Consider the following 27,669-nt stretch of genomic DNA (forward strand, 5'->3'; position numbering starts at 1 on the left):
CATTAATTTTGACTAATGCCCTTTATGCCGATATATAAACAATTTTGGTTTTTCTAGCAAGCATTGCTGAGAGGTTGTCAGAGCTGCTCCTATACCAGAACACAGAGATTAGTTAAGCATATGCAACACACTTAAGTGTTGACAGTCTGATTATGAACATTAAGAAAACCCACCAAGACTCAATTAAAGTAAACAATCAGTCAATGAGTAAGTTATAACTTTGATCACAACAAAACCAAATCACAATATGCTTAGCTTTAAAAATATTCTCTCTACTAAAAAAATCAAAAGCAAATGTTTGTTGTAATCATAGGTTGACATATTCAAAGATTTATCTGTCCCTATAAATGTTGAGCCTATATTTTCACATCTAGAAAATGTACTAAACTTCTGTAAGTATATTAATCTTTGATAAAATTTACTGTATAGTAAAACACATGAGAGTGTTTAATTTGCAGTTACATATTGAAAATATATTGCATTATAAAGTGTTTGCCTGCTCTTAAACTGAACTGTGGATATTTGAGTATTAAATATTTATAGGTAAAATACCAGAACTATTAAGAAATATTGACAGCATCCTCTGGATATATTTTTGAAATATATCATGTATGTTGCTGAGTAATCTGAAATATTTAATGTAAAATTAAATTCCCATTTACACGGTATCTTGCACTAATAAGGCTAGTGATGACTGTGGGTAGAGATACAATACAGAAGAGTGATGTGGCTCCATAACATTTAAAAGTGAAATATTTGACTGATAGATTATCCTATTACTATGTTACTAGGTTTAAAAATGACTTAAAAAACAGTGTCAGGCACTAGTAGAGAGAGAAGTGAAGAAAAAAATTGTTGTATCAAGAAATATTTTCTGCAAAGGCATCTTCCAGAAAGACCACTGAAACATTTTTTGAGTGACTTAACTGCCAATACCAGGATACAAGATAATAATTGCCTGGTTCATCCTAATGTAGAATGACTTAAGCCTGCATTATGCTGACTCCACAGCTAGCCAGAGGAATGCTTCAAGTACTGTACTGGGAAAGATGACTTTGATTGCTCTAGGCATGGGAAGGAAGTGCATATTTGAGACACAAAATGATACACTTTTATGAATTTGAGTGATGTTTTTCTCTAACCACCTTTTCCTCTTATCCTGACAATTGTTATTAATTTCATTGATTTATGCTGTCAAACATGAAGTCAAGCTCTTCAGGCAGGGTGTTAGTCTAACAAAGAATTGTGAATGATCAATAATGAAAGTTTCAGAACCACTTTCTTTCATACACTGTTTTAATAATGAGGAATATTAATCTTTAAATTTAACTCTGTACTTTATAGAGGGTTTGTTCCTCCAGATTTATTCAATCATAAGCATTCAGTAATTCTGTCTGTGAAGCATTCTTTGTTTGTATACACCTATTGATTTTTGAGATAGACTCTCATATATCCCTATTTGGACCCAAACTTGCTAGGTAGCTGAGTATGACCTTGAATTTCAGATGTTAACATCTCTATCTCCAGATTACAAACAGGCCAACATGCTGGGTTCTTATGGTGCTAGGGGCTTGAGACCAGAGCTTCATGTGTATTAAGAAAGCACTCTATCAACTTAGTTATTCTGAAATTTTTTTTATTGTTTGTCCTGTTTGTCATTAGAACTAATGAGATTTCTAATCTCTGTACGATACAAAATGCATCCAGGGTACACTTCACTCTTTCCACTCCTTCCTATTTAGACTCCAATACCAAGCTCGCATTCCCTGGATCTTAGCACAGTATTTCATAAGAGTTCAAAATATGTTAATCAAAATCTTGATCTAGAAATGTTAAAATTCAATCTCATGTAGTCATGTGCACTTCTCCTTAATCTAAACACACACACAGACATACACACTCACATTTACCTAAGAATATATTATCCAGCATGTTTAGAATGATATTATTTTATAGTATAACACAAGATAAAACATTAATAATATAATTCAGTATAGTAAAATATTACATTGATCTTGGATTATTATATCAGTTTATTTTAAATTACATACCCATTGGTTCATCAAAAGTTTTTATTTCTATGTTTTGAATACCAAATCATTTATTCACCCATTCCACAATCACTGACCCTTTGAGAGATGCATTACATTAAACTTTGGAATTGTGAAGATGAACAAGTTACTGTCTTTAAATCAAAGTTTATTGGAAACACTAGTTTGCAGAAAAAGATCTGAATGTGAAAATAGAAACAGGCATAAAAGTTTTTCAGTGTGGACATTTCTAGGTTCTTAGGGACTCTACAGATCTTTATGCATGGGAAAGTATGGATCACACTTCGTACAGAAAAATAGCACGTGCCAAGTATAGCAGAAACTTCAATCAGTGCAACTGTTAGATAATTTATCCATGCCTGAAAAGGATAGAAAATAGATAATGACTGAGATGAACAAGAACAAATTGGTGCCATATTTTGACAAGCCTTATATACTTTGTAATTTGGTAGCCATCCCTTAGGTCATAGGGAGCCATTGGTGGTGTTTAGTTTATGGAATACTGTTATTAGTTTTGACAGCAGTGTGGAAAATGAATGACCCTGGAAGGGCAACCAATTTAAACACTGTTAAAATATTTCAGGAGAAAATGTTTGAAGTGATTCTCACTGGGGGAAAAGGGATACAGTGTCATATTCAATACTAACTCATCTGCTAAATCGAATAAATTAGCAAATATAGCAGTGGAAAGATTAAGGCTGCACGTACGAGGTATATAATGACTATTATGTACTTCCCTTACTAAAGGGAATATAGTCTTTTGTGTTATAGCTGTTAGATTCCCATACATCTATGCATTTTTTCAAGAATTCAGTACACCAAAGTGAAGTTATTGAATCACAAAGCTCTGTTCTGATAAGAGATCTATTGATTTTAGTAACATAAAACCTTCTGATGTTTATTCTTTTAACATTGTGAAATTTATGTTAATCTATAAGTACCTTACTATGAATACCACACAGAAATAATTTTCAAAAATATAAAGTTTTATGTAGCATATTGTATGAGATAATTTGAAATCCACTTCTTGATTTAGCTTTGAGAGATTGTGTTCTATACCTTCCACAGGGGATCCAACCACCATGTTCATCTCTCATAATCACATCCATTCAGTTTAGTCCTACTTTATTCAAGACTGTGGATATTTCTATAATCATCCCATCATGGGGCACGAGATCCATTTACATCAGTCAAGTTACTTCAGAGATTAAATATTTAGTCCACAGTCTCATAGCTCATAATCAAGAGACTCAGAGAAATCTGCCTTCTGCCAAAGCTTTAATGCCTTCCTCTCTTCTATAGACTTCATCTTTTAAAACCATAATATAAAGTTTGGTGTCTTATGATAGTACCTCTTATTACCCAGGAATGGAGTGAATATAAGTGTACCCATGGATAAAAATGTGTCTGACAGTTGAGATTTTTAGAGGCCAATTAAATGATAGATTTTAGTTTATGCAATGTACAAGCAAGCATAGCAAATTCTGTCCAACAGTGTAACTACACTCAAGTTTCTATCTGATAAACTCCTGTGTTTGTTTGCTTCTATAGTGGAGGGAAAAGAATAGCCATGCACTTAAATTAGATACTATTGCCTTAATTCGGCAGTTCTCAACCTGTCAGTCATGACCCTTTCTGAATGACCTTTATATTGTGGTTACATATTAGATATCCTCAATATCAGATATTTACCTTATGATTCATAACAGTAGCAAAATTTCAGTTATGAAGTAGCAACAAAATAATTTTATGGTTGGGGACCCCACAACAACATGAGGACCCCCGTATTAAAGGATCACAGAACTAGGAAAGCTGAAAACCACTGCCTTAGTTTATCTCAGTTTGGGGAACAAATTCTTCTATGTGTAGAAATTTAAGCAACACTATCCTGTTTCTTCCAGTGTGTAGGCTGGGAAACTCATGATCAAGGTGCTGAAATATTTTATACCTCCAGACACTTTGTTTCACTTACAGGCTTTCATGCATTCCCACAAACAGGAAGAAGGAAGAAACTTTCCAAAACTCCTTATGTAGGAGCATTAATCCCATTCAGGAGCAGAGGGTCCTTAGAACATAACTATAGCCCAAAGGCTAGTATTTAATACTGTTACAAAAAACCCTCATATTATTGGCCTTCAGCTATCTCACTGGGACCTGTTCTGTCAGTGAAGTTTGATGTTATAGTTTGTTGTTTCCAATCTAACTGTATTTCCTAAAGTCCAGGGAAACATATAAATCTTACTTTGGAATTCTTTTCACAAAATTCAAGCTCTTTTGCCTTTCCCTGGATTGTTCATTACCAAAATCAGGTGACTGACGCCTCCAGAAAGGAACATCAGCAATGACTGTATACCTGTCTAAACAAGAGTTTCTGTTTCTACTAATGAAAAGCAAATAAAACACCAGAAAATTCTTTTGTGAACAAAAGTTCATTCTAACTACTGTATCAAAAGACATAAATTCATATTTAGTTTTCCACATTCTAGAAACTGTTTCACGGAACTGAATAGGTATCAAGAAGATGTGTTGCAAAACAATTGTCTGAAAATACTCAATGTAATAACAAAAGTGTAAGTGATAAGAAGTAAGAAGGTACTTCTGATCTGGAGACGTTATCAGTTGTACCCATTTTCTCTACTTTTCAACTTGTTTCCAAGTGTTTTAATGTTGTGTAGTTAAGATCTGGCTTTGTGGAAACCTAGGCAGTTTGGATGCTCACCTTACTAGACCTGGATGGAGGTGGGGGGGTCCTTGAACTTCCCACAGGGCAGGGAACCCTGATTGCTCTTTGGGCTGACGAGGGAGGGGGATTTGATCGGGAGAGGGGGAGGGAAATTGAAGGGGGTCTGCGGGGAGGAGGCAGAAATCTTTAATAAATAAATAAATAAATAAATTTAAAACAAAAGAAAGAAATCACAGAGATCCACCTGCCTCAGCCCCCCAAGTGCTGGGATTAAAGGCGTGCACCACCACCGCCCAGCACAGATAAGTTTTTTAAAAATTTATAGTGATATATTTGGGTAATAGTTCTTAAATTGACATATTTATATAATCACAAAACCCTGAAAATATTTATTAAACAATTATAGGAACTAGGAATGTAAGAAGACGTAGAATAAAGTTATTTTTTCAACAGAAAAAAAAAAGATGTCTATGCCCTTGTTTAACTACATGTTGGAATTTATATTGATTTACTAATTTCTGTGATGAATAGGTGTTGGATATAAGGTATAGTTCATCAATGGTTTGTCTTCTACACAGTGGATAAACTAAAGAATTCCATGCAATTATGTTTTCTCTTTCCATCCATTTAAAGGATAACAGTCTGTCCCAACCAGACTATCCTTAACATTTAAGTACCACTATCAAAAACTCTGAGGATTAGTCATAGCCTAAATCCTGTCATTGTTTCATCTGAGAGTCTAGTTTGTTATGTGAAGGGGCTCTTCTGTGTGATTATTAAACTACAAATCATAAAGTAGTAGACTGACACTATGAAAAGGAATTCTAGTTTCAGCATGTTCTTGGGGAAATAGCATAAAATATATTGAAAGAGCCTTTTCTAAGCATCTTTAAATTTCTGGATTATTATATTAAAAATTTCTGCTTCCTCCCCGCCTCCCTTTTGCCTCCCCCTTCCCCCACTCCCCACACCCCACTCCCTTTCCCCTCCTTCTCCAGTCTTAAGAGCAGTCAGGGTTCCCTGCCCTGTGGGCAGTCCAAGGTCCTCCCCTCTCCATCCAGGTCTAGGAAGGTGAACATCCAAACAGGCTAGGCTCCCACAAAGCTGGTACATGCAGTAGGATCAAAACCCAGTGCCATTGTGCTTGGCTTCTCAGCAGCCCTATTGTCCACCATATTCAGAGAGTCCAGTTTTATCTCATGCTTTTTCAGTCCCAGTCCTGCTGGCCTTGGTGAGCTCCCAATAAATCAGCCCCACCGTCTCAGTAGATGGGTGGCCCTCTCGCGATCTTGACTTCCTTGCTCATGTTCTCCCTCCTTCTGTTCCTCATTTGAACCTTGGGAGCTCAGTCCATTGCTCCAATGTGGGTCTCTGTCTCTATTTCCATCCATCGCCAGATGAAGGTTCGATGGTGATATTCATTAGTATGGCTATAGGATCGGGCCATTTCAGGCTCTCTCTCCTCAACTGCCCAAGGACATAATTGGGGACATCTCTCTGGACCCCTCCGAACCATTCTAGAGTCAAGGCTCTTGCCAACCCTAAAATGACTCCCTTAATTAAGATATATACTTCCCTGCTCCCATATCCATCCTTCCATTATCCCAACCATCCCATTCCCCCAAGCTCTCCCCATCCTCCCCTTCTCACTTGTCTCTCCCCATCTCCCCTTTCCCCCATCCCACCCAACCCCCCAGTTCCCAATTTTTGCCCAGGAATCTTGTCTACTTCCAATATTCAGGAGGATAAGTATATGTTTTTCTTTGGGTTCACCTTTTTATTTAGCTTCTCTAGGATCATGAATTATAGGCTTAATGTCCTTTATTTATGGCTAGAAACCAATTATGAGTGAGTACATCCCATGTTCATCTTTTTGGGACTGGGTTACCTCACTCAGGATAGTGTTTTCTATTTCCATCCATTTGCATACAAAATTCAAGCCTTTTTATAAAGGGTAACAATTATATCGCAGAAACGAGGCAATTTTGTCTATGTATCATCAGTCTCACAAGCTTTTGCATTTGTGTTTGAAGATAATTTAAATATTTGAAGAATTTTAACATGAAAAGGTAGCAGTCAAAAAACCAATCCTCACTGTTAAAGAAAAGTCTTCAGAATGTTCTGTTCACGGTTAGACACTACATTTTAGTACTTTTGAAAACATATTCCTTTCATCACAGCCCATTGCAAAGAGGAGGCTTCACAAAATGTGCTGCTGTTTATAATTAAAGCCAATGAGAGAAAGCAAAATACAGTTCACTTACTCTAGAAAATGTTTCCAAGCCAGGATGATAAACGGAAATTAACTGTAATTTATAAAACGTCTCAGATCTTCAGTGCTGATCATGCCTTTGAATTTGAGGCTTTGAACAGGACATGATGTGTTAAACTGTATGTGAATCGCAAACCATGACTTTGTTTTAGAAATATCACATATGTTTTATATATATATATATATATATATATATAGTATCCATATTTCAAGTATATATATATATATATATTCTTGAAATATGGATACTTTAGCCACTACTTTCATTTGAGTCCTTGGTCACCTTCCACAAGTCCATCCTCTCAGAAATTGGCACATGAGTGAGCTAGGGAGCATTAGGTGTGCTTCAGAGCTTTGGAGATCCTGTTGCCACAGACTGTTCAAGGCTCCTGTCCATATACAAAGAATTCAGTGTGTTTCTTATTTGGAATTTAGAGGAGGTAAACAGAAGTACATTGTTTTTAATTAATTAGTTTATTATTTATTATTGATTTAATTGATTTATTAATATTCAGTATGTCTAGTGTGCATTAATGTGTCTTGGGGACTGAATATAAGTGTGTCTGCAGAAAATGTTCTAATATTGGGTGGCATCTACTGTTATGTGATTTGGGATTTGGGTGTCCCACCACCCGGCTCCCAAATAAATCACTCATGGAGGCTTATTCTTACTTATGAATGCCTGGCATTAGCTTGGCTTGTTTCTTGACAGCTTTTATTATCCTAAATTATTCCTATTACCTTACATCTCTATGCCTTTATCTTTCTCTATTTCTGTATATCTTTCTTTTCTTCTTTCTCATGGCTTGCTGTGGAACTAGGTGGCTGGCCCCTGATGTCCTTACTTGCTCTTCTTCTCTCCTCCCTGATTTCTGTTCCTATTTATACTTTTTGCCTCCTAGCCTGCCTATCCTTGCTTCAGCCTTTCTATTGGCCATTCATCTCTTTATTAGGACCATTACATGTTTATGATAGGCATAGTAACACAGCTTCACAGAGTTAAACAAATGCAGCATAAACAAATGTCACACACCTGAAAATAATATTCCCCAATATTGTGTTATGGTTTTTGCTGTGATTGTTTGATATGGGGGTTTCTCAATGAACCCAGCGTTTGCTACTTCTGCTATATAGTATGTCCAGTAAACCACTGGGGTCTCCCTTGCCCCAACTTAATCCTATTTCTGGGTCTCTCACCTTACACAGTAACACTTGGCTTGTTTCTGCTGCTGGGGATCAAAAATAGTTCCTTATGTTTGTGAGACTAACACTCTTAGCTACCCTACAACTTCTTCAATTCCAGAGAAGGGGTTTTTCTCTGTTCATTTGTTTGCTTTTATTTTCATCAATTATCTCCTTACTTCAGCTTTTCCCTAGGACAACCCAGAACGCATAGGGAAATGCTTGTGTACTGCACTTTTTTTCCGGTTTGATTTCGGAGGCATATTTATAATTTTGCTTCTGGAGCTCTAAATCAGATGCCTGACTGTGGGAATTCTGGTAGATGGATGTGACCACTAACCCCAGAAATCAAATGTAAAGAGTGAAGATGGAAGGCAGCAAATGAATTTATTATTCAATTGGCCATGATTTATCAGCACTGCCATCTATGATATTGACATCGGCTCTGAGGTGCCTTACAGAAATGGGCAAGAAGTGTGCATGTTCATACAGTATTGGGCAAACAGTGCTCTATAGATCATTTCCTAAGTTCTAAGCAGACAGAATCTTATTGGTGTGAGGGAATTTCCACTGAACTGAGGCATGTAGGCAATTCTCAATTTTGTGCCTAGAAAATATTCTGTATTAGAAGACCATGACTTGCATCATGTAGTTTTTAATCAGAAAAAATCTGGGACATATAATGTGTGCTCCTGCTTAGAAATTAGGGTCAGTCTCCTCATGAAAGAGTCAGAATAACAGCTGTGCTTATCTGGAATATGAAAGGTCATAACTGGACACTTCCATGTGGCACTCAAGGGACTAGACAGGTCTTCAAGAAGCTGGTAGGTTTTAATTTGTTAAAAAGTCCTTGATTCGGGCTGGAAAGATGGCTCAGTGGTTAAGAGCATTGCCTGCTCTTCCAAAGGTCCTGAGTTCAATTCCCAGCAACCACATGGTGGCTCACAACCATCTGTAATGAGGTCTGGTGCCCTCTTCTAGGCTGCAGGCATACACACAGGTAGAATACTGTATACATAATAAATAAATAAATATTTAAAAAAAAAAAAAAAAGTCCTTGATTCTTCTTGCTGTCATAGTCTTGAAGGGGGGGACTGAGTAGCTTTCTCTGAACAGTGTTTAAATGATCTGCATATTGAAATACCGAGTATACTGAGAGTTGGACCCAAATCTTAAGGCAAAGAAGACAAATTAATGCATGCCATTAATCCAAGCACTTGGCAGACAGAGGCATTCCGATCTCTGTGAGTTCAAGACAAGATTGATTTACTGTGAGAGTTTCAAGACTACCAGGGCTATACCAAGAAGCCCTGTCTTCACAAACAAAAATAAGAGAAAAGAAAGAAAGAAAAATAAGAACGAAAGAAAGACAGGAGGGAGGGAGGAATAAATAGAGAACATAATTCCTACTACCCATGTCACATTGAATCTTCACTAGAAAGATACAGAATATTACAGAAAAGCATGGATCTGCCTTTTTCAAGTTTATGAAACAATGTTTACTTGCTTATGTCAGATATTACAGTGGTATTATCATGAGAAGGTTCATTCAAGGTAGACTTTAAAAAACGTTAGTGCATTATAATTTTTATAGTATCATTCATAGTACCGAAGAAAATTCACATTTATTATTGGGATATGTTATTAGAGCTTAAGTTTCTGAAAAGGCCATACCCCACTCATAACAGGATAATTTTAAACAGGTAAAATAGAGTATTGTGCTGAGTTGTATATAAACAATATCCCCAATGTGTGTCAGTAGTCTGTAGAAGGAGCTGTGGGCCGGCCTGGGAGCTGCGGGCTGCGTTCCTGCCACGCGGTTCCCAGCAGCCAGCTAGCTTATGCCCCAAAATAACAACACACAAACTGTATTCTTTTAAACACTGCTTGGCCCATTATATCTAGCCTCTTCTTGGTTAACTCTCGCACCTGGACTAACCCATTTCTAATAAAGTGTGTAGCACCCCAAGATGTGCTTACCAGGAAGATTCTAGCCTACGTCCATCCTGGGTCAGAACTTCATCATGTCTGCCCCAGAGAGGAGAGCTATCGAGTCTGAGCTCACTTCCTCTTCCTCCCAGCATCCTGTTCTGTTTACTCCACCCACCTATCTTCTAACCTATGAGGGCCAAGCAGTTTCTTTATTTTTTAACCAATGACCTTACTCCATCATTTCCCCTTTTTCTGTTTAAACAAAAAAAAAAAGGAAGGCTTTAACTTTAACATAGTAAAATTACATATAACAAAACAGTTATCAAGTAAAAATTACAATATTTACATCTATTTTATCTTTATCATAACTAAGGAAAACTATAACTATCTATATATTCTTTAACTCCACAAAGACTCCAGAAGGATATAATATTACCTAAGCAAACAATAAATAAGCAACTTTCAAACTCTAGAAATGACAGAGACATCTCGCTGCCTGGACAGTCACCCAAAGTTCCTTAGTACTGTTGGGGCATCCATCTTTGGCTTACAGGTCCATAGTATCCAGAGATATTTCCATGAAGCAGGAAATTTCAAAGTCAGTTCAGTCACTATCTGCTGTGTCCTGAAGAATGTCTCGCAGACTCTTTCATGAATCAGAAAACCCGTAAGATCATCTCACCTTTAGGCAAGTTCAGCAGTCCTCTCTCTCTGCGGGTTCTCTGTGTCCAGTTTATACAATAGTCCAGGCAAGAGCAGTTTCTTGCCCAAATGGCTATCAAACTCCATAAGGTGCCTCGTCGATGCCCGTCTTCTTTCTTCTTGAAGTAGATTGGTGCTGCCAGGAACAGACATGTCTCATTGTCATGAAAAACCCTAAGTTATTAAATCATTTAAAATGCCATATTCTCTAATCTTTGAAAGATATGAAGAATTCCTATCTAAAATATATCTATGTACAGCTAGAAAATCTAACATGACTACAAACTTGACTATTATAGATAACTATTCATTTAACAACTTATATACATAACATTTTTACATGAGCTACACAATCACAATACCTTAATCAATATCAGAAATACATATACATATAACAAAATTGACCTTAAATTTAAATCACTAAAGCAAAATCCATATCAATGCAAATTATTCATACCTATATCATATCCCCCTTTAAATGTAAAAAAAATTTATAAACAATATTTGGGAATATGGACGTAGTTATTTCTCTCCAAACTGCTTCCTGCTGAATGGGGGCGCTGTTAATCAGATATTTCAGGGTATAACCTGTGTGCTAGGTTCATCTCAGTCGTCAATTGAGTGAAGTAGTTTTTTGAAGGTGTTCACAGCAACCTTTCAGGAGGGCGTGGTCTATCATACCATATTGGGATGGAAGCAATCCGCAGGGTGTCATCATCTGTGAAAACAAAAGAAGAATCTCTTTTCCAAAGTATCATATCCTTAGATCCAAATTCTGAAGTCAAGGTATTTTTAAAATATCTGTCTTGGATTAGTTCAGCAGCATTTATGAACAAATATCTTTTAGCAGCTGTTGCTCCTTCCTCAGCATTCAAACAATTCAAACAAAGCATAATAGCATACAGTATCAAAATTCTCTGTGTATTTTCCATCTTTGTGCGCTTTATTTTAACCTCTATTTTGTTTATTTTTACTTTTATTTTATATATCTTTGTCCTGGAATAACTCTGTTTACCAGGCTGTTCTTTTTTTTTTTTAATTAATTAATTTATTTAATTATTAAAGATTTCTGCCTCTTCCCCGCCACCACCTCCCATTCCCTCTCCCTCCCCCAATCAAGTCTTCCTTCCTCCTCAGCCCAAAGAGCAAGCAGGTTTCTCTGCCCTGTGGGAGGTCCAAGGACCACCCACCTCCATCCAGGTCTATTAAGGTGAGCATCCAAACTACCTGGGCTCCCACAAAGCCATTACGTGCAATAGGATCAAGAACCCATTGCCATTGTTCTTCAGTTCTCAGTAGTCCTCATTGTCCATTATGTTCAGCGAGACCGGTTTTGTCCCATGCTTTTTCAGTCCCCGGCCAGCTGCCCTTGGTGAGTTCCCGATGTGTTCTTGAACTCTCAGAGATCCTTCTGTCTCTGCCTCCCAGGCATTGGGATTAAAGGCGTGTGCTACAACACCTTGAAGTCACAGAGGTCAATCTCCCTCTGCGTCCCAAGTGTTGGGATTAATGGTGTGTACTACCACACCCAACTACTTTCTTCCTTCCTTTTTTTTTACTTTTAAAAACTTTAACTTTTAGCCTGCATATATTTTTAACACACTGTAAATCATTTAGAAGTTTTCTTTGTTTTTGACGCTCTGCTCCTTTTACTGTATCTCTCTCTGTTTTTCTGACCACATGAGTCTTTAATTTACCAAGCAACATAGGTAGGATTAAAGCCGTGGCTTTGGCGGCTGGATCCAGCCCATTCCTTAGCTTTCTGCCATTCCAGCCTTGTGGCTGAAGTACCCGCCAGAGCCCTGTTCATTGCCACAACTCTACAATGTTTCAAGGTCCTTGCCAGCAAGCAAGCTGCAACAGTATTAAGCAACACTCAAAAGCTCCACAGTCAGGACCGCCTGCTTGAAAGTCAGAGTTTCCCTGGCCGGACGGCCCACAAAGCCGGTATTTTAAAACAGCACAATTTTTTTTTCCTGCTACGGCTGAAAACAAACAAGCATGCAGTCAGCTTTTATCAATACCATTTAAGTGTTTCATGGCAGGACCTCTTAATGAGCTGCAGGGTTTTGCAGCTAAAGCTGAGTCAGGAAGCCTCTCTTGCTTGCCTCTAGCAGGCAGAGCAGACTTGAGAAATTGCTGTTACCAAGAAAACATGCTTTACTCTATTCTTTCCCAAGCTTTCTCAGGCTTTCTATGGACTAAGTTATCCACGTCTGGGCGCCATTCTGTAGTGGGGAGCTGCGGGCTGCATTCCTGCCACCCAGCTCCTGGTCGCCTAGCTAGCTTATGCCCCAAAATAACAACACACAAACTGTATTCTTTTAAACACTGCCTGGCCCATTATATCTAGCCTCTTCTAGGCTAATTCTCACATATTAATTTAGCCCATTTCTAATAATCTGTGTAACACAACTAGGTGCTCTTACCGGGAAAGATTCTAGCCTACGTCCATCCTGGGTCAGAGCTTCATTGTATCTCCCCTGGAGAGGAGAGCTATCGAGTCTGAGCTCACTTCCTCTTCCTCCCAACATCCTGTTCTGTTTACTCCACCCACCTATGTTCTAAACTATGAGGGCCAAGCAGTTTCTTTATTTTTTAACCAATGACCTTCCTCCATCAGTAGTCTGTATCACTTGAGACGAGAATGTAGGCAAGCGATACAGGAAAGTCTAGATAAAGTTGTACCACAAATGCCATCCACCTGCATTTCCCTAGTGTCTTAAGTCCTCTTTTTTTAAAGTACAGCTTAATTTTTGTGTTTTTGTAAAGATATACTTCAGAAGCATTAAATATATTTGTAATCTTGGGGAATAATTACCATGCCTTATGTCTGAAACTTTTTATTGTCTCCTTAGTGTAAATACTGTTTCAGTTAAACATTCAGGTAGCCATCCCCTCATCCCTTGGTAACCGCTTCCCACTTTCTGTCTTTATCAGTCTGCTCATTCTAAGTTCCTTGTACAATTTGCAGTCTTACAGTATTTTTTTTTCTCTCTGTCTGTACTATTTCCTTTAGCCTGCATTTTCAGAGTCCACTTCCTTATGCTATTTGTCAGCACTACATCCCTTTCTTATGCTTAAGTAATATTCCATTCATTAGAAAACACTTAATTTGCTCATCCATCTGTAGAAAGACATGAACAATGCCTATCCTTTAGTTACTTTGAGTAGTATTTCGAGAAATAGTTCGTACCAACATGAATCTGAGATCCCAGTTTCAATATTCTTAAATACAACTCTGCTGGGTCCTGTAGGCTGCTTAAGATCTGTTAGATCATGTTTCGGAGTGGCTACACTATTTTTCGTTTCTCCTAGTGATGCATAGACGTTTCCAAATCCCCAAACCCTTGTCAAAATACGTCATTTTTTTCCTGCTCCCAATTATTCTTCTGCTCCACAGGTGTCCCTCATAAACCACTTTTAATAATTGCTTAAGTTTGAAGATTTCTGAATTCAACATCAGCTTCTATACTTGTCACTGTAAATTAGACACAGGACAAAAATTTAGACATGTAATGTACCAGTACACTAAAGAAGCAATGGGGATTTTATTAGATTTCTTTATTTTATTACTGTATTCGAAGGTGGCCTCCTGAAATCTAATCCCAGGCAGTATTTGCTTAAGTTTGTCTGTGTTCTAAGACATGTGTTGAATCAAGAAGGTTGATTTTTGTTTACAAAGTGACTGAAAGAAACGTTATGTATTTACAGGAAAAAAAATAGCTTTTCCATATTCTGATATTTAGAAACATTTCTAGCCTTAGTCTTCCTAGAATTTCTGAAGGTTTTTATTGTTTTAGAACAATAAATTTTAGATCCATTTGCTTGCAATTTATTATGTAGGGGTATTATTTAAAAAAATAAAGAATGCTTTAAAAAAACAACAAAAATGTTTATAAGGAAGAATAATAAATGCATATTTCAGATACTTTGAAGATAAAATTATCTTTAAATTATATTACACAAGCAACTCTAAAGGGGGCATGATATTGACAAAGGAGATAAAATCTTGCCAGTGAGGTTACATTTCCTCACAGTAGTTTTATTTGGTGGTGCTATCACTTTCTCTGTCCTAATTTTCTGAAGATCAGTATGCCCTGGACATTTTCCACCTACCCACTCTTCTCTGCTTGTCTTCATGAGATAGAAACTGTGTTCCTCCCACATACTTGTCATTGTCATTTCATGTTTGAAATAAAAATGATTATTTCACTTTCTCTTGCATGATAAACCTCTTTCTGCCCAACTTTCATTTTATCATCTCTTTCCCAGACTGTGTGTTTCCCTCATCTTTCTTCAATCCCACTCCATAATTTTAAATGCTGTTTTTTTCCGAACCATTTCATTCCTTTTGACTGTCATCCAGAACTATTTTAATTCCCACCCCATCTTTATACCTGTGTTCATATCTTTCTTGAATGATACCAATGAAAATGGTTATGTCGGGAAATTTTAGCATACGAAACTAGTGGTGTTCTCAGTTGAACACTGTCGTTTCATCTGAATGAATAGTGTGAATGTTTGCTAAGGGATTAGAGACTTTTGCTGAAGTTTTGAATCAGGAAGAGACACATTAAATAACATAGTAAACCTAAAATATTAATTGGAGGGTTCTAGTTTCTCTACATAAAAGTATTTGCCCTTGCTCAATTCTGGAAGGTTGATATTATAGCTGTATTTTCAGGACACGTTAATGCCTGGGTTTAAGTTAGCTTTACTCCAGGGAGCAGTGACAGAATATTTGATAGTATAGAAGAGAAAATCTGAAAGAGTTGTTCTTCCTTTTTTCCTCTATGCCAAATTCGTCTAACAGTGGGCACTCCCCTTCTTAGGTGGTTTACTTTTTCTCAGATATGTTTTTATCACTCCGGTTAGAGATATAAGGAAAAAAAATCCATCTACTTTAGTCACATTCATGTCTCTGAAAAAAATTGTCTTTGTTAAACTTTCCTGTGTTTGCCTCAGGATTCTTGCCTATTGTAAAAGAGATTGTGTAGATTAAACTCCAGGAGAAAACGCTAAAGCTCCTGTGCAGTATTTCATGTGTAGAAGTAAATGCTCTTTGGGTCATGGCATTGGAAATAAGCAATGGAGATGTTTTTAGCATCTTATAAACCAACCAGAGTATTTAGGTTTGATTTGAAGTTTTGGCATTATTACAGTTTTAGGAGACAAATATTTCAAATGTATTAATTTATATAGAAATGGCTAGCTTAACCTTATCAGGTAATTTTATTTAGGTATTTTCTAATTAAAACACAAGGCATAATCAATAAATGCATAAGTCATATATGATAATAAAAAATCATTTTAGACTTTTATTCTGCTTTGACTTGACTCCATTGTAAAAGTAACTGCATAATCTGGTGGTCCTACTCTCTACCCTTGTTTAATGTAAGAAAATGCTAATGAAGCTTATATAGCCATTTCTACATAATAATTACAGGGGTTGTGATTTTTCCTAGTTACTTTTTTTGCACTGAACAGTCACCATGATCAAAAGAAGTTATAAAAGAAAACTTTTATTACTGGCACTAATACTCCCAGGCAGTAAGAGTTCATGACTCTCATAGCAGGAAACAAGGCAGCAGGCAGATAGTCATGGTGTTGGAGCGGTATTGAAAGCTTATACCTGACCCACAAGCAGGAGGCAGAGAGAAACAGAGCTAATTGGTAATGACAGTGCACTTTTGAACCCCAAAAGCCTACCCTCAATAACAAACCTCGTCCAATAAGGCCACACTTCCCACTCATTCCTTCCCAAATAGCTCCAGCAACTGGGAGCCGAACATTCAAGTATATGAGCCTGCGTGGGGCAGTTTCATTCAAACTGCCACATAGGAATAAAGCAACACTTTTAAAATTGAATTTAAGGATTTTGGGGAAATGCCGTACTGGGTAATAAAGCAAGGGACTAAAGTACAAATCCCCAAGAAACACTTAAAACCCCATGATCTTAGTATAAGAGTTTGTGCAGGTGGAGGTCTGGACCACTCGAGACAACCAGCATAGGTGAACAGCTTCAGTTCAGTGAGGAACCCAGTCTCAAATCTAAGCTAGAAAGCAATAGAGGAAAAGACCAACTTGTCCTCTGTCCTCTGTGTGCATTCTCATGGAAGCGATACACACACATGGGCATATTTACTGTGCAACACACACATACAATACAGAAGTAAATAAAAAATAAAAATAGCAATCAAATACAGTCAGTCCCACAGAAGAAAATGGAGGCTCATCAGGGCACTGCTAGGTGGACATTCCACATACTATGGTGTAGCAAAACCAGCTAATTGTGCAGCCTCCCAGTGCACTTCCTGTAAAACTATAAGATTTTTCAAGAGGGAACTTTTATACATTTTTCCTCTATATTTAATGTTAAAACAAAAATATAAAATTGAGATGCGGCTACTGGAAACACACTCGTTTGTCATGTTTGTTGATATCCAGAAGTTAGCAATCTAGAATATTCTGATAGTGTCTCAAGCAACAAGGCTGCACTAAAGCCAAATTCACATACTCATGTCACCTTTTCACTTTTCCTTTGGCAAGGCATGACTATGAATCTCGAAATTGACTAACAGAGAAAACTCCAAAGTGATTCCCACTTTGATATTTTCTTTTTGCCAAATAACAGTTATATTCTTTTGAAAATAGAGTCTACAAAATGAATACTAGAAGCCTAGTGTTCGAGCAAACTACTGGAAACACTTCAACAGACAATGCTGTTGTAAAGAGTAGAAATTTAGCTGCTGTACAAACTTTTTTAAAAAAAATTTCAAGACAAAATCTTTATTATTAAAAACACTAGGCTACATAAAGTATAAGTAAACTAAGATCTCATATTTCTTTGTTGGAAAAAACTGCCATAAAACTTTAAAATGAGCTTTAAATATATAATAAACTTCCATTAAACTACAGCCCATCTATCACTTCTACTTTTTGTCTTTTATGTGTGTGTGTGTGTGTGTGTGAGTGTGGCTATCAAATAGATGTAAGTAAAAGATTCCGTAAAATTGGGGTTTTGAATCCTACTGCATGTACTGGCTTTGTGGGAGCCTAGGCTGTTTGGATGCTCACCTTACTAAACCTGGAAGGAGGTGGGAGGTCCTTGGACTTCCCACAGGGCAGGGAACCCTGACTGTTCTTCCGGCTGCTGAGGGAGGGGGAGATGATTGGGGGAGGCGGAGGGAAATGGGAGGCGGTGGCGGGGAGGAGGCAGAAATCTTTAATAAATAAATAAATTTAATTAAAAAAAAAAGAAAGAAAAAGCCAAAAAAATTCCTTTCTTAAATTGTTTGTTTTTCTTGTTTTCTTTTTTTATTACTTTATTAATACTAGGAATCAAAATTTCCTCCTCTCCTTTCACTTCTTTCCCACTCCTCCACTCCCTTCCCCCTCCCCCTCCAGTCCTAAGAGAGGGGAGGGTACCCAGCCCTGTAGGAAGTCCAAGGCCCTCCCCACTTCATCCAGGCTTAAGAAGGCATGCATCGGAATAGACTAGGATCCCCAAAAGCCAGTACATGCCATAGAAACAAATCCCTGTGTCATTATCATTGGCTTCTCAGTCTGCCCCAATTGTCAGCCACATTCAGAGGGTCCAATTTGATCCCATGCTTGTTCAGTCCCAGTCCAGCTGGATTTGGTGAGCTCCCATTAGTTCAGGCACTCTGTCTCAGTGGGTGAATCTACCCCTCGTGGTCCTGATTTTCTTGGTCATATTCTCCCTCCTGTTCTTCAACTGGACCTTGGGAGCTCAGTCCAGTACTCCCATGTGGGTCTCTATCTCCATCTGTCGCCGGATGAAGGTTCTATGGTGATATTCAAGATAGTCATCAGTCTGACTACGGGACAAGGCCAGTTCAGGCACCCTCTCCTACACTGCTCAGGGTCCTAGCTGGGGACATCCCTGTGAACATCTGGGACCCTCTCTAGAGTCAAGTCTCTTGCCAAACCCACAATGCTTCCCTTAATTAAGATATCTTCTTCCCTGCTCTCATATCTGTCCTTCCTCCATCTCAACCATCCCACTCCCTTAAGCTCTTCCCAACCCTGCCCTTCTCCTTTTTCTCTCCCCCTCTCCCCTTCCCCAACCCACCCTTACCCCCATGCTCCCAACTTTTGCCTGGTGATCATGTCTGCTTCCAATTTCCAGGAGGATCTATGTATGTTTTTGTTTGGGTTCACCTTATTACTTAGGTTCTCTAGGATTGCGAACCATAGGCTCAATGTCCTTTTTTTATGGCTAGAATCCACTAATGAATGACTACATACCATATTCATATTTTGGGGGCTGGGTTATCTCACTCTGGATAGTGTTTTCTACTTCCATCCATCTACACATTAGAGTACTACTTAAAGGTAAAATACAGTGACATCTTGAATTTTGCTTTCTTGTTCTTAATTAAGCCATGGAAGTTTATACAAAACATCCATGTATATAATGTTTATGTTTAAAGGAATATATACATAATATTGAGAAAATATTTCTATTTTGCCCCTAAATTCTTCCACATTGCCTTATTAGAGTTCATTCAATGTTCCCTTTGCACCCTCACATTCTGGGATGATAGTTTGTTAGCTCAATTTATTATCCAATTCCATTGCAAAATATCTTTCTTATTGCTGCTCTGATATAAATATAATTATATATATATATGCATACATACATTTCAACATTTCAAAACTATATGGGCAAATAAAGTAAGCATTTTCTTCCCTCACAATTAGCCTAATTTCTTATTTGGACATATACAATGTTTAATCCAAATATGTTTTATGTAATCAATGTAGGTTTAAGTTTTCTATGTTAATAGAAAAAATGAACACAGTGTTCCCTTATTTATATTTATCACTTAGTTAATATATAGAGCAATCATTTTTGCCACAGTGTAAATAAGCACTTAACCCCTTCTGTGGAGATCCAGGTGTAACAGATGAATTATCACAATGGGTAGTGTAGAAGTACTTCATCCTGATTTCCTGTGTTGCATTTTATTTCTTTTGGTATGGTTTGTGGCCTTGTTGAGGGTGTCCTGATCCTTCAGAAGGCCAGCTTGATGAACTAGGTCAGATAATGTGGTTTAGACCAATTTCTCTCTGACATAGGTTGGTATTTTGACTTCATTTTCTCTGTTCATGGTAGTAGTTGATGATGTTTGAGAAGAAAGCACATTTCCCAAATGAGGACTTACAGTTTGATTGTATATCTGAGTGCTGAATCTTTTCTTCACTTCTGAACAGAAAACTGATACAAAAGTACAATTTGAGGGAAGGGACTCTCTTCTTCATTTTGACCTGACTATTCTACATACTCAGTACATTTCGCCATATTTTGTTCCCTTGAACTAATACTTTGCTTTGCTGAATTCAATGATTTCTAATTTTTGTTAAATTTACTTTAATTAAATTGTGTGTGAGAGTTCTACACACCTACAGTTCTACCACCAAAAAAGTGTGTCCAGAAAAATCAAGCATTGTTTGTTAGGTTTGATGGCAAGCACCTTTATGGACTGAACCATTTCATAGGCCCTGAATGATTGAAAAGTTTCTGAAACCCAATAAGCCTCTCCAACAAGGCAATAATCCAAATCAGTGCAAATCAAACCAAATTAGAAAAAGTCCAGGTTTAATGGATACCAATGCTCCCTGGTAGCCTTCCAGCTCCCCAGAAAGTAGCTGGGGAAGGAAGACCAGAAAACCACATGCTTGTTTTGCAAGGTACACTTTCAATATACTGTGGGAGTTGTATACCCTCCAGAGATGCTGGAAGGACCATAGTTTGGCAGGCTTTCATGGAGGTGGAATCTGAGGCAAGTCCCAGGGGAGGGGGCTTGGGAGGGAACTTTCACCCAAACATTCCAGACTCTTTGGATAGATGGATTCCAGGGGCTGGAGTGATGCTTCCAAACAAACACCGATGCCCATAAATTTATGATGGCTATGCAATAAAAATAATTTGTGTTGATCATACTCAATTATTTGTCCAGTAAATTGCACACATCTGGAGATCGTTACAGCACAGTGCGGTCAGGCCATTAAGCAAGCTGACTTTCAACGGGATATTATGATGTGAACCCTCTGATTTTCTTGTTCTCCTTGCTCCATCTTCCTAAGAGAATATGGTGATGACGATGGTAATGATGAAGATGCTTGGATTTTGCCATAAGAGAATCTGATGGAGATTCAAAGACCAGTGCCTATACTTATCTGTTTTGACCATCTCTTCATTGTCCAAATATTGTGAAGAATAATACTTTAAAATCAACTTTAGGCAGTGGTAAATGAAATAAAGTGCATAAAGTTATTACCCCACTGCAGTCATGCTCAGCTTCAATATTGTTTGTATTTGGAACTGAGAGATGTTTGTTGCATTATTATGCTAGTTCTGAAATACTTATGTACTTTGCAGTAGAGATAAGTAACAGTTAGTTTGGAGTAGCAGGAAAGATTGTGCTACTTTCAAAATGCTAATTGACCAATTTTTACAAAAACTTCGTCTTTCCACAGAATTTAATTGAATCTCAGTAGATGGAGAGTTTAAAGTGATGATTAACTTTTGAGCCCATACTTAATGGTAAAATTACTTCTGAAAAAGCATAAATAGAATGTTTCTGAGCATTTCAAAATACTCTGCAGCTTTATTTTAAAGTTTCCAACCTATACCCTCTGGTGATGGACTCCTAATTATCACCCATTCCCATAATTCACATTTTTATCTTTTTAAAATTGAATTTATACAGCAGAGGAAGGAGATAGTAATTTGTAAATGAAGCTCATGTGATACTTTATGGCAAAGTGTGCTTCTCATTCTTTACCCAATTACACTCATCATATTTAGAGATGGGTTCAGAATCTCTACAAGGATAGGGAGAGTTAAGTTCCACAGACATATGGAATTAACATCAGGATTCAAAATGCCTAAGTTTTCTGAACTTTTCTCGAATTCTGCCTCTTCAGTATATTGTCCAGGTGCATTTCTTGATAGATACCTTACTACCAATACTAATTTAACATGTAATTGTACTATTCTCATCTTTATTTATTTACATTGTCACTGAATCATAGTGAACTCTCAGATATATATATATTGTTGACAACACAAATTTACCAAACATTTTATAAATGAGGCTTTAAATGTCCCTAAACATGACAAATTGTATTGAAACCTTGATATATATTCAGTTGCTATTGAACATGACAAACATTAATTTTCAGTCATTGAAATCTACAAGATGAGAGAGATGGTATTGCTGCAGTTGTTGTGCCCATTATATTAATTTCTTTTAGAACTTTAGTTATCATTGTAAAAATTATTAGAATGTTTGTATGGTCTTGAAAGTTTTCATCTTTTGAACTTGATTACTTGAGAAATCATTAGCATAAGGAAAAACTATTAATGTTTGCACATTATTTTAGGCCTAAGGCATTTGAACATATGCCAAATAGTCCCTCATCACAAGAAGAGAAATCTGTTTATCACCAAAGTATTATATTTATTTGCCATTTGAAATGTGTCACGGAATACTAGAAAAATCCAAATTGTGACGGTCAAACAGTCTCTCTATTTAAATTCTCTCTTATGATAAAAGTCATAATTACAAAGTAATTTTAGTCAGCAACAAAACAACTTTATATTCATAATAAGTTTTTATTTGAAATATTTTCCTTTCACTCTTAGACCATCTTCATGTACAAACAATGAAAATATCAATGACTTAAATAAATTTCATGACACTGTTTTCAGGTATTAAATATATCTCATCTTTGAATTCCTATGTAATCATTTTATGTGGCAGAACTCTAGTCAATGAACTTCAGCTTTAAGGAAGAAAGTAAATATCTACTGATTGAAGATCAGAAAAATACACACACACACACACACTTTCTAGTTTCAGTTTTAAAATGCTGGATGCCTCTTGTTTCTGCTAACGCAGCCTTCCTCTAATGGTGAGCTTGATCACATTCGTCTTTTTCCTAGTTGTTAAACCAAGCAAAAAAAATGAGCATAGTGAACCCTGATGTCTAATCTTACATTCTCTTAACCAGTAATAAAGAACCTTGCCAATCTGACAGGTTGTCACAGCAATTATTCAGAAGAATGTCTGTAGCAGTAGTATCTGTCAGCCCATGTAGTATTGAATATTTTAACTGGCAGTCTTCCAAGACTGAACATTAATCTTGCCATCTCCTATTACAGTCCCTAATCAAGATATTCCAGGGGTGATTGCACTAACATTGTTTGAAGACTACATCTACTGGACTGATGGGAAAACCAAGTCTCTCAGCCGTGTCCATAAAACCTCGGGAGCAGACAGACTCTCACTGATTAACTCATGGCATGCCATCACAGATATCCAGGTGTATCATTCTTATAGACAACCTGATGGTAATTATTCTTTCCATGATTTCCATAATGCATCCACATCTTTCAGTCGCATTTCATATTTTTATTATTTCAAGTTTAAGTATGATTTCATTATTGATAAGAATGATCAGATCCCATTATGTAGCTTTATTTTATATGACAAAGCCAGCTCATATCAAGCACTACTATTGCAGGGCATGATTAGAAGCTCAATAATAGCATAAATAACTATTCCTTTATTCAAATTGTATTAAGCTGAGATGCGAGTAATTCATGTAGTCAGAGAAGTATAAACTATATCCTTAAAATAATTCATTAGAGTACATCTACAGGGTCCTTAATTTCTAGAACTCTAGCTAGAAGGAATTCTATTTCAATATTATAGGATTCTAAGATTGCTATCCAATGTGCTTCGTAGAATTCTACTAAACTTGTGGAATAAAGGTTTGATGGCTTTCCTGTACTACAAGCAAAACATCATGCTTATAGCTCATTATTTCATTGCTTTATTTTGCATTTATATTTCTAAGCATATGTATTTCTTCACCCAAAATGCTTTTAGTCTGTTTACTTTTCTAATGAGCAACTACTTTTGACTAACATACTTGTTTTTTAGAAGGTATTTAAAATTAGTGAAAAAAGAGATTGAATAGCATTTCTTAGATATACCCAAAACATTTATAGCTTCAAATTGTGATGTTTTATTTGACTATGAATTATGATTCTTGAAAGTTCAGTATCAAATGCCATGTCACATTCCTGGTCTTGATAATTTCGTTTTGCTATATCTTTTTATCTGTAGTCTCCAAACATCTTTGCACAGTAAACAACGGTGGGTGCAGCCATTTGTGCCTTTTAGCCCCTGGGAAGACCCACACTTGTGCATGTCCCACTAACTTCTATCTTGCAGCGGATAATAGAACTTGTTTATCAAACTGCACAGCCAGTCAGGTGAGTTGAATTCTCGAATCATTTCCTGGGTTGTTTGTGTATGGTGCTATTAAGGTCTGGCCTGAGTTTGCTTTGTGTTCAAATAATTTAAAGAACAATTGTTTGTTACTATGCACAATGAAATGAGTGACTATTCTGGGCACTACCCAGAATCAGGGAAAAGCAATTTAATGCAGACACTTAAAATAGGATTTGCAACATAAGAAAACAAATAGAGGCCAGGAAGAAAACAAAGAGAAGAGATAACCAATTTTACCAAGATTCATAGATAATTGTGACTCCAATCCTATGTGTGCTGAATAACAAGATCAGAGGACATTTTACACAGGTAAAAATGAATGGTAATGATGGGACGATGTAGTAAAAGTATATAGCATTTAAATCATTTAAATAATCATGTTAACTCTCTACAACCAACCCTGCCTCAACATAACACCTGCAAATACAAAGCAAGTGCAAACTGAATAAAGAACAATTGATTTGAATTAATATATAATAAAAATAATTTACTTGTGAAAACACCAATCAAAATTTGTTTATTCACAGTGAAGATATTCCAGAAAAATATCTACTTAATGGCTTTTAATTGTATGGAGTTGATTTTATTACTTTGCATTAGATTTTTTAATATAGTCATGTGACATTAATAATTGTTCTTTGTTACACCAGAGCCAATATCTTCTTTGGTTTGAGATCAAATTTTTAAATAAGTCATGAATGTTTCTTGAAACCAGTGAATTTATTCTTTTAATTGTATTCTTTGAATTTGCTCATTGTTGGAAACTAGAGTAAATATCCTTGCCAAAGATTTCATTTTCAGTTGAGCTTGTGTGAAATAGAAGCCAGTTTTAGCTCAGCTGACCTCTGAAGGCAGAGCCACACTCACTACACAGGAAGTCAATGTCTTTTTAGAGATTAAGGGCATTGGCTGAATAGAATACAATCTGTGGCTTTATCCCTGGCTCTGCTTCATTTGATGGGATCAGCTGGGTGTGCTCCCTAAACTTTTGGTGCCTTACTTTTCCCATCTTTAAGTGGGATAATTATCTTAATCCATTTTCTGATGCTATGTAACAGAATTCCACAAACGTGAATTTATAAAGACACTAAATTTACTGCGTAATTCCGGTGGCTCTGAAATCCAAGATCAAACTGCTCCAGCTGATTGAGGCAAGTGGGGAGCAATCTAAATGGCATCGTACAAGAACTCATGGTCGCCTTTACATTATGTGCACCTTAATGATTACATTTCAAGGACACAGTAAGGTTTCTATGATATAGCTAAGTGTACAGCATAAATATATAACAACTTTAATTTTTCAGTGAAAGAATTTTAAATTTCTGCAGAGGCAAAACAACAAAATAAACAAAAGTCAAACTTAAAAACACAGTATAGGAACTATTAAGATATCTAGCCCAGTCCGCTAAAAAAAAAAGCATTCATCATTTAGGAGGGAATCCTATTCATCCACTACATCAAGTGACTGTTACCTTTCAAAATGATTTTGGACATATGTACAAATAAGAGAGATAATATTTTTCAGTAGATTGTTATGATAATTAAGTGGACACAGTCTTCAGGCATAGTAGCAGTAGGTAGCTTCACCCTCGCTGAAGCTGGAATACATAAATGTGGATACGTGGTTAAAGCTGCCATGAGGAGAGCCTAGATTTGATCTCAAACCAGAGGTCATTAACTGCTGTACATAATATAGGTTTTGAGTTTAAGACACTGAAAAACAACACCACCAACATTGTTTATGCCAGTAGAATTTAAAGGAAAAATTAACTTTTTTCAATTTAAATAAAGTTTGTATTAGTCTAGTGTCTAGTGAAGTTTCCAAGCCTCCATTTTATTTTGAGGGAATCCTCAGACGTTTGCTCCCAAGTGTTTATTGCATCAGTCTGTTGATTTTGTCTCCAAGGTCCCCCTTAGTTGATGTCAAAGTGACAGGTGCTTGTTTGTAGTGTGCCTTAGTCCACTACTGAAAACAGAATAAATTGAAACATGTCTATTTCAATGAGATTCCAGCCTTTCAGCTGAAGAAAAAGTAATGAAACTTTCAAAGCAGTATAAGAAGACAAGAAATTATGTGTATCTAACCCCCAAAACTTATCAATGAAATAAAGCATTAGTCAGCTTAAGAATATTGTTCATATGATGAATGTGAATATACACCACACACACACACAAATTATCAGATTGCCTACCCGACTCCAAGAACAAGTAAGCATCCAATGCCATCCACCATGCTGACTCTGCAGTTGTTACCTCATGTGTCTCTGGTGTTGTAAAAGAAAACCTCTCCACTGTAGCACTTTTGGAGAAAACACTGAATTAGGAACCTAGATATGGGGGGGAGCCTTGGTCCTCCCTGGAAGTGATGTGTTAGAGTTTGTTGACTCCCTATGGGGAGACTTACCTTTCTGAAGAGTGGATGGAGAGAGAAGGGAGTGGGACTGGGGATAGAGAAAAAGAGAAAATACTGTATTTAAAAATTTGTTACACAAAAGAGAAAGAGAAAAGGACACAATTTTCAGTGAGTTTGAAATTTAAACAACCCAAATAACCTAAGTATTCTGGACTCACATCACTAAATATTAATCAATTTTCAGGGGCTGCATAGGTATCTCGTATTCTTCCATGCGGGAGGGGCATAGTTTGTCTATCAGGGTTTGCATTTAAAACAACATCATTAAGCACAAAAAGCAAGAACACAACAGGCACTGTGACTTTGGTCTGAATGCCCAGGGCTGGGAAAGTGGAGGCAGATCCATCGCCATATATTCTTGTCTATTAGATGAGCTCCAGGCCAAAGAGAAACCCCATCTCAAATCAAGATGGAAGGCATCTGAGAAAGAACACTCAAGGTTTACCTATGACCTACTTCTTCAGGCTAGGTTGGCCATAATTATGCTCATCCTCCATGAACTTGTGTGTTTGTATCTATGGGTACAGACACACACATAGGAGCACATATAACCATACATTTACAGAAAAATAAAATTAAAATGCCAGTTTCAAGTGAATGCTACTAAGGCATTTGATTTGTTATCATTTAGTAATTGGTATCAATAATATAATCCTCAAATGGCATGGTTTTTATAAAAGTAAAAGAGCCAAAATATTCCAATATGTATTCTACTGGAATTAAAATATAGTCAGAGAATTTATTCTAAATCAAGATTAAATCCTGTCACAAAAACTGATTGTGATTGTTCTAGGTATATAAACTATTCTTGAAAGTGGAAAAATGATCAATCTTAATATGGCTTATCTTATTTTTAAGTGGGATTTCTTCATAGTTCAAATATAGTTCACTGTACTAGGTATTACATTTTTCTGTAGTCATACCTTCTTTTGGTGAGAGATAATTGTAGTCTAAAATTTATCTGATGAAGTCTTGGAAAATACCCACCAAAGCATATGTTTTAATTTTTTCTGAAGCTGAATTAATTTTTATCATTTATTTATTTATTATGCAAGAGTACAGAACCTGGTAAGTAGGAAAGTTCTTTTTTATCATCC

At 36.7% G+C, this 27,669-nt stretch overlaps 1 protein-coding gene across 7 annotated transcripts in view; it reads left to right on the forward strand.

The window, feature by feature from the left end:
- Positions 1–27,669, forward strand: part of Lrp1b (LDL receptor related protein 1B) — a 1,777,797-nt gene that overhangs the window by 1,554,536 nt on the left and 195,592 nt on the right. For all 7 annotated transcript variants that reach the window (XR_009056008.1, XM_057755646.1, XM_057755649.1 and 4 more), the window contains exons 61-62: positions 23,022–23,210; positions 23,992–24,140. Coding sequence is in view for 6 of the 7 variants with exons in the window: in XM_057755646.1 (XP_057611629.1) it covers positions 23,022–23,210; positions 23,992–24,140 (338 nt within the window). In the remaining variant the exon portion in view is untranslated. The remainder of the gene's footprint in view (positions 1–23,021; positions 23,211–23,991; positions 24,141–27,669) is intronic.

The sequence above is a fragment of the Chionomys nivalis genome, chromosome 22, assembly GCF_950005125.1.
Source record: "Chionomys nivalis chromosome 22, mChiNiv1.1, whole genome shotgun sequence".
NCBI classification, from domain to species: domain Eukaryota; kingdom Metazoa; phylum Chordata; class Mammalia; order Rodentia; family Cricetidae; genus Chionomys; species Chionomys nivalis.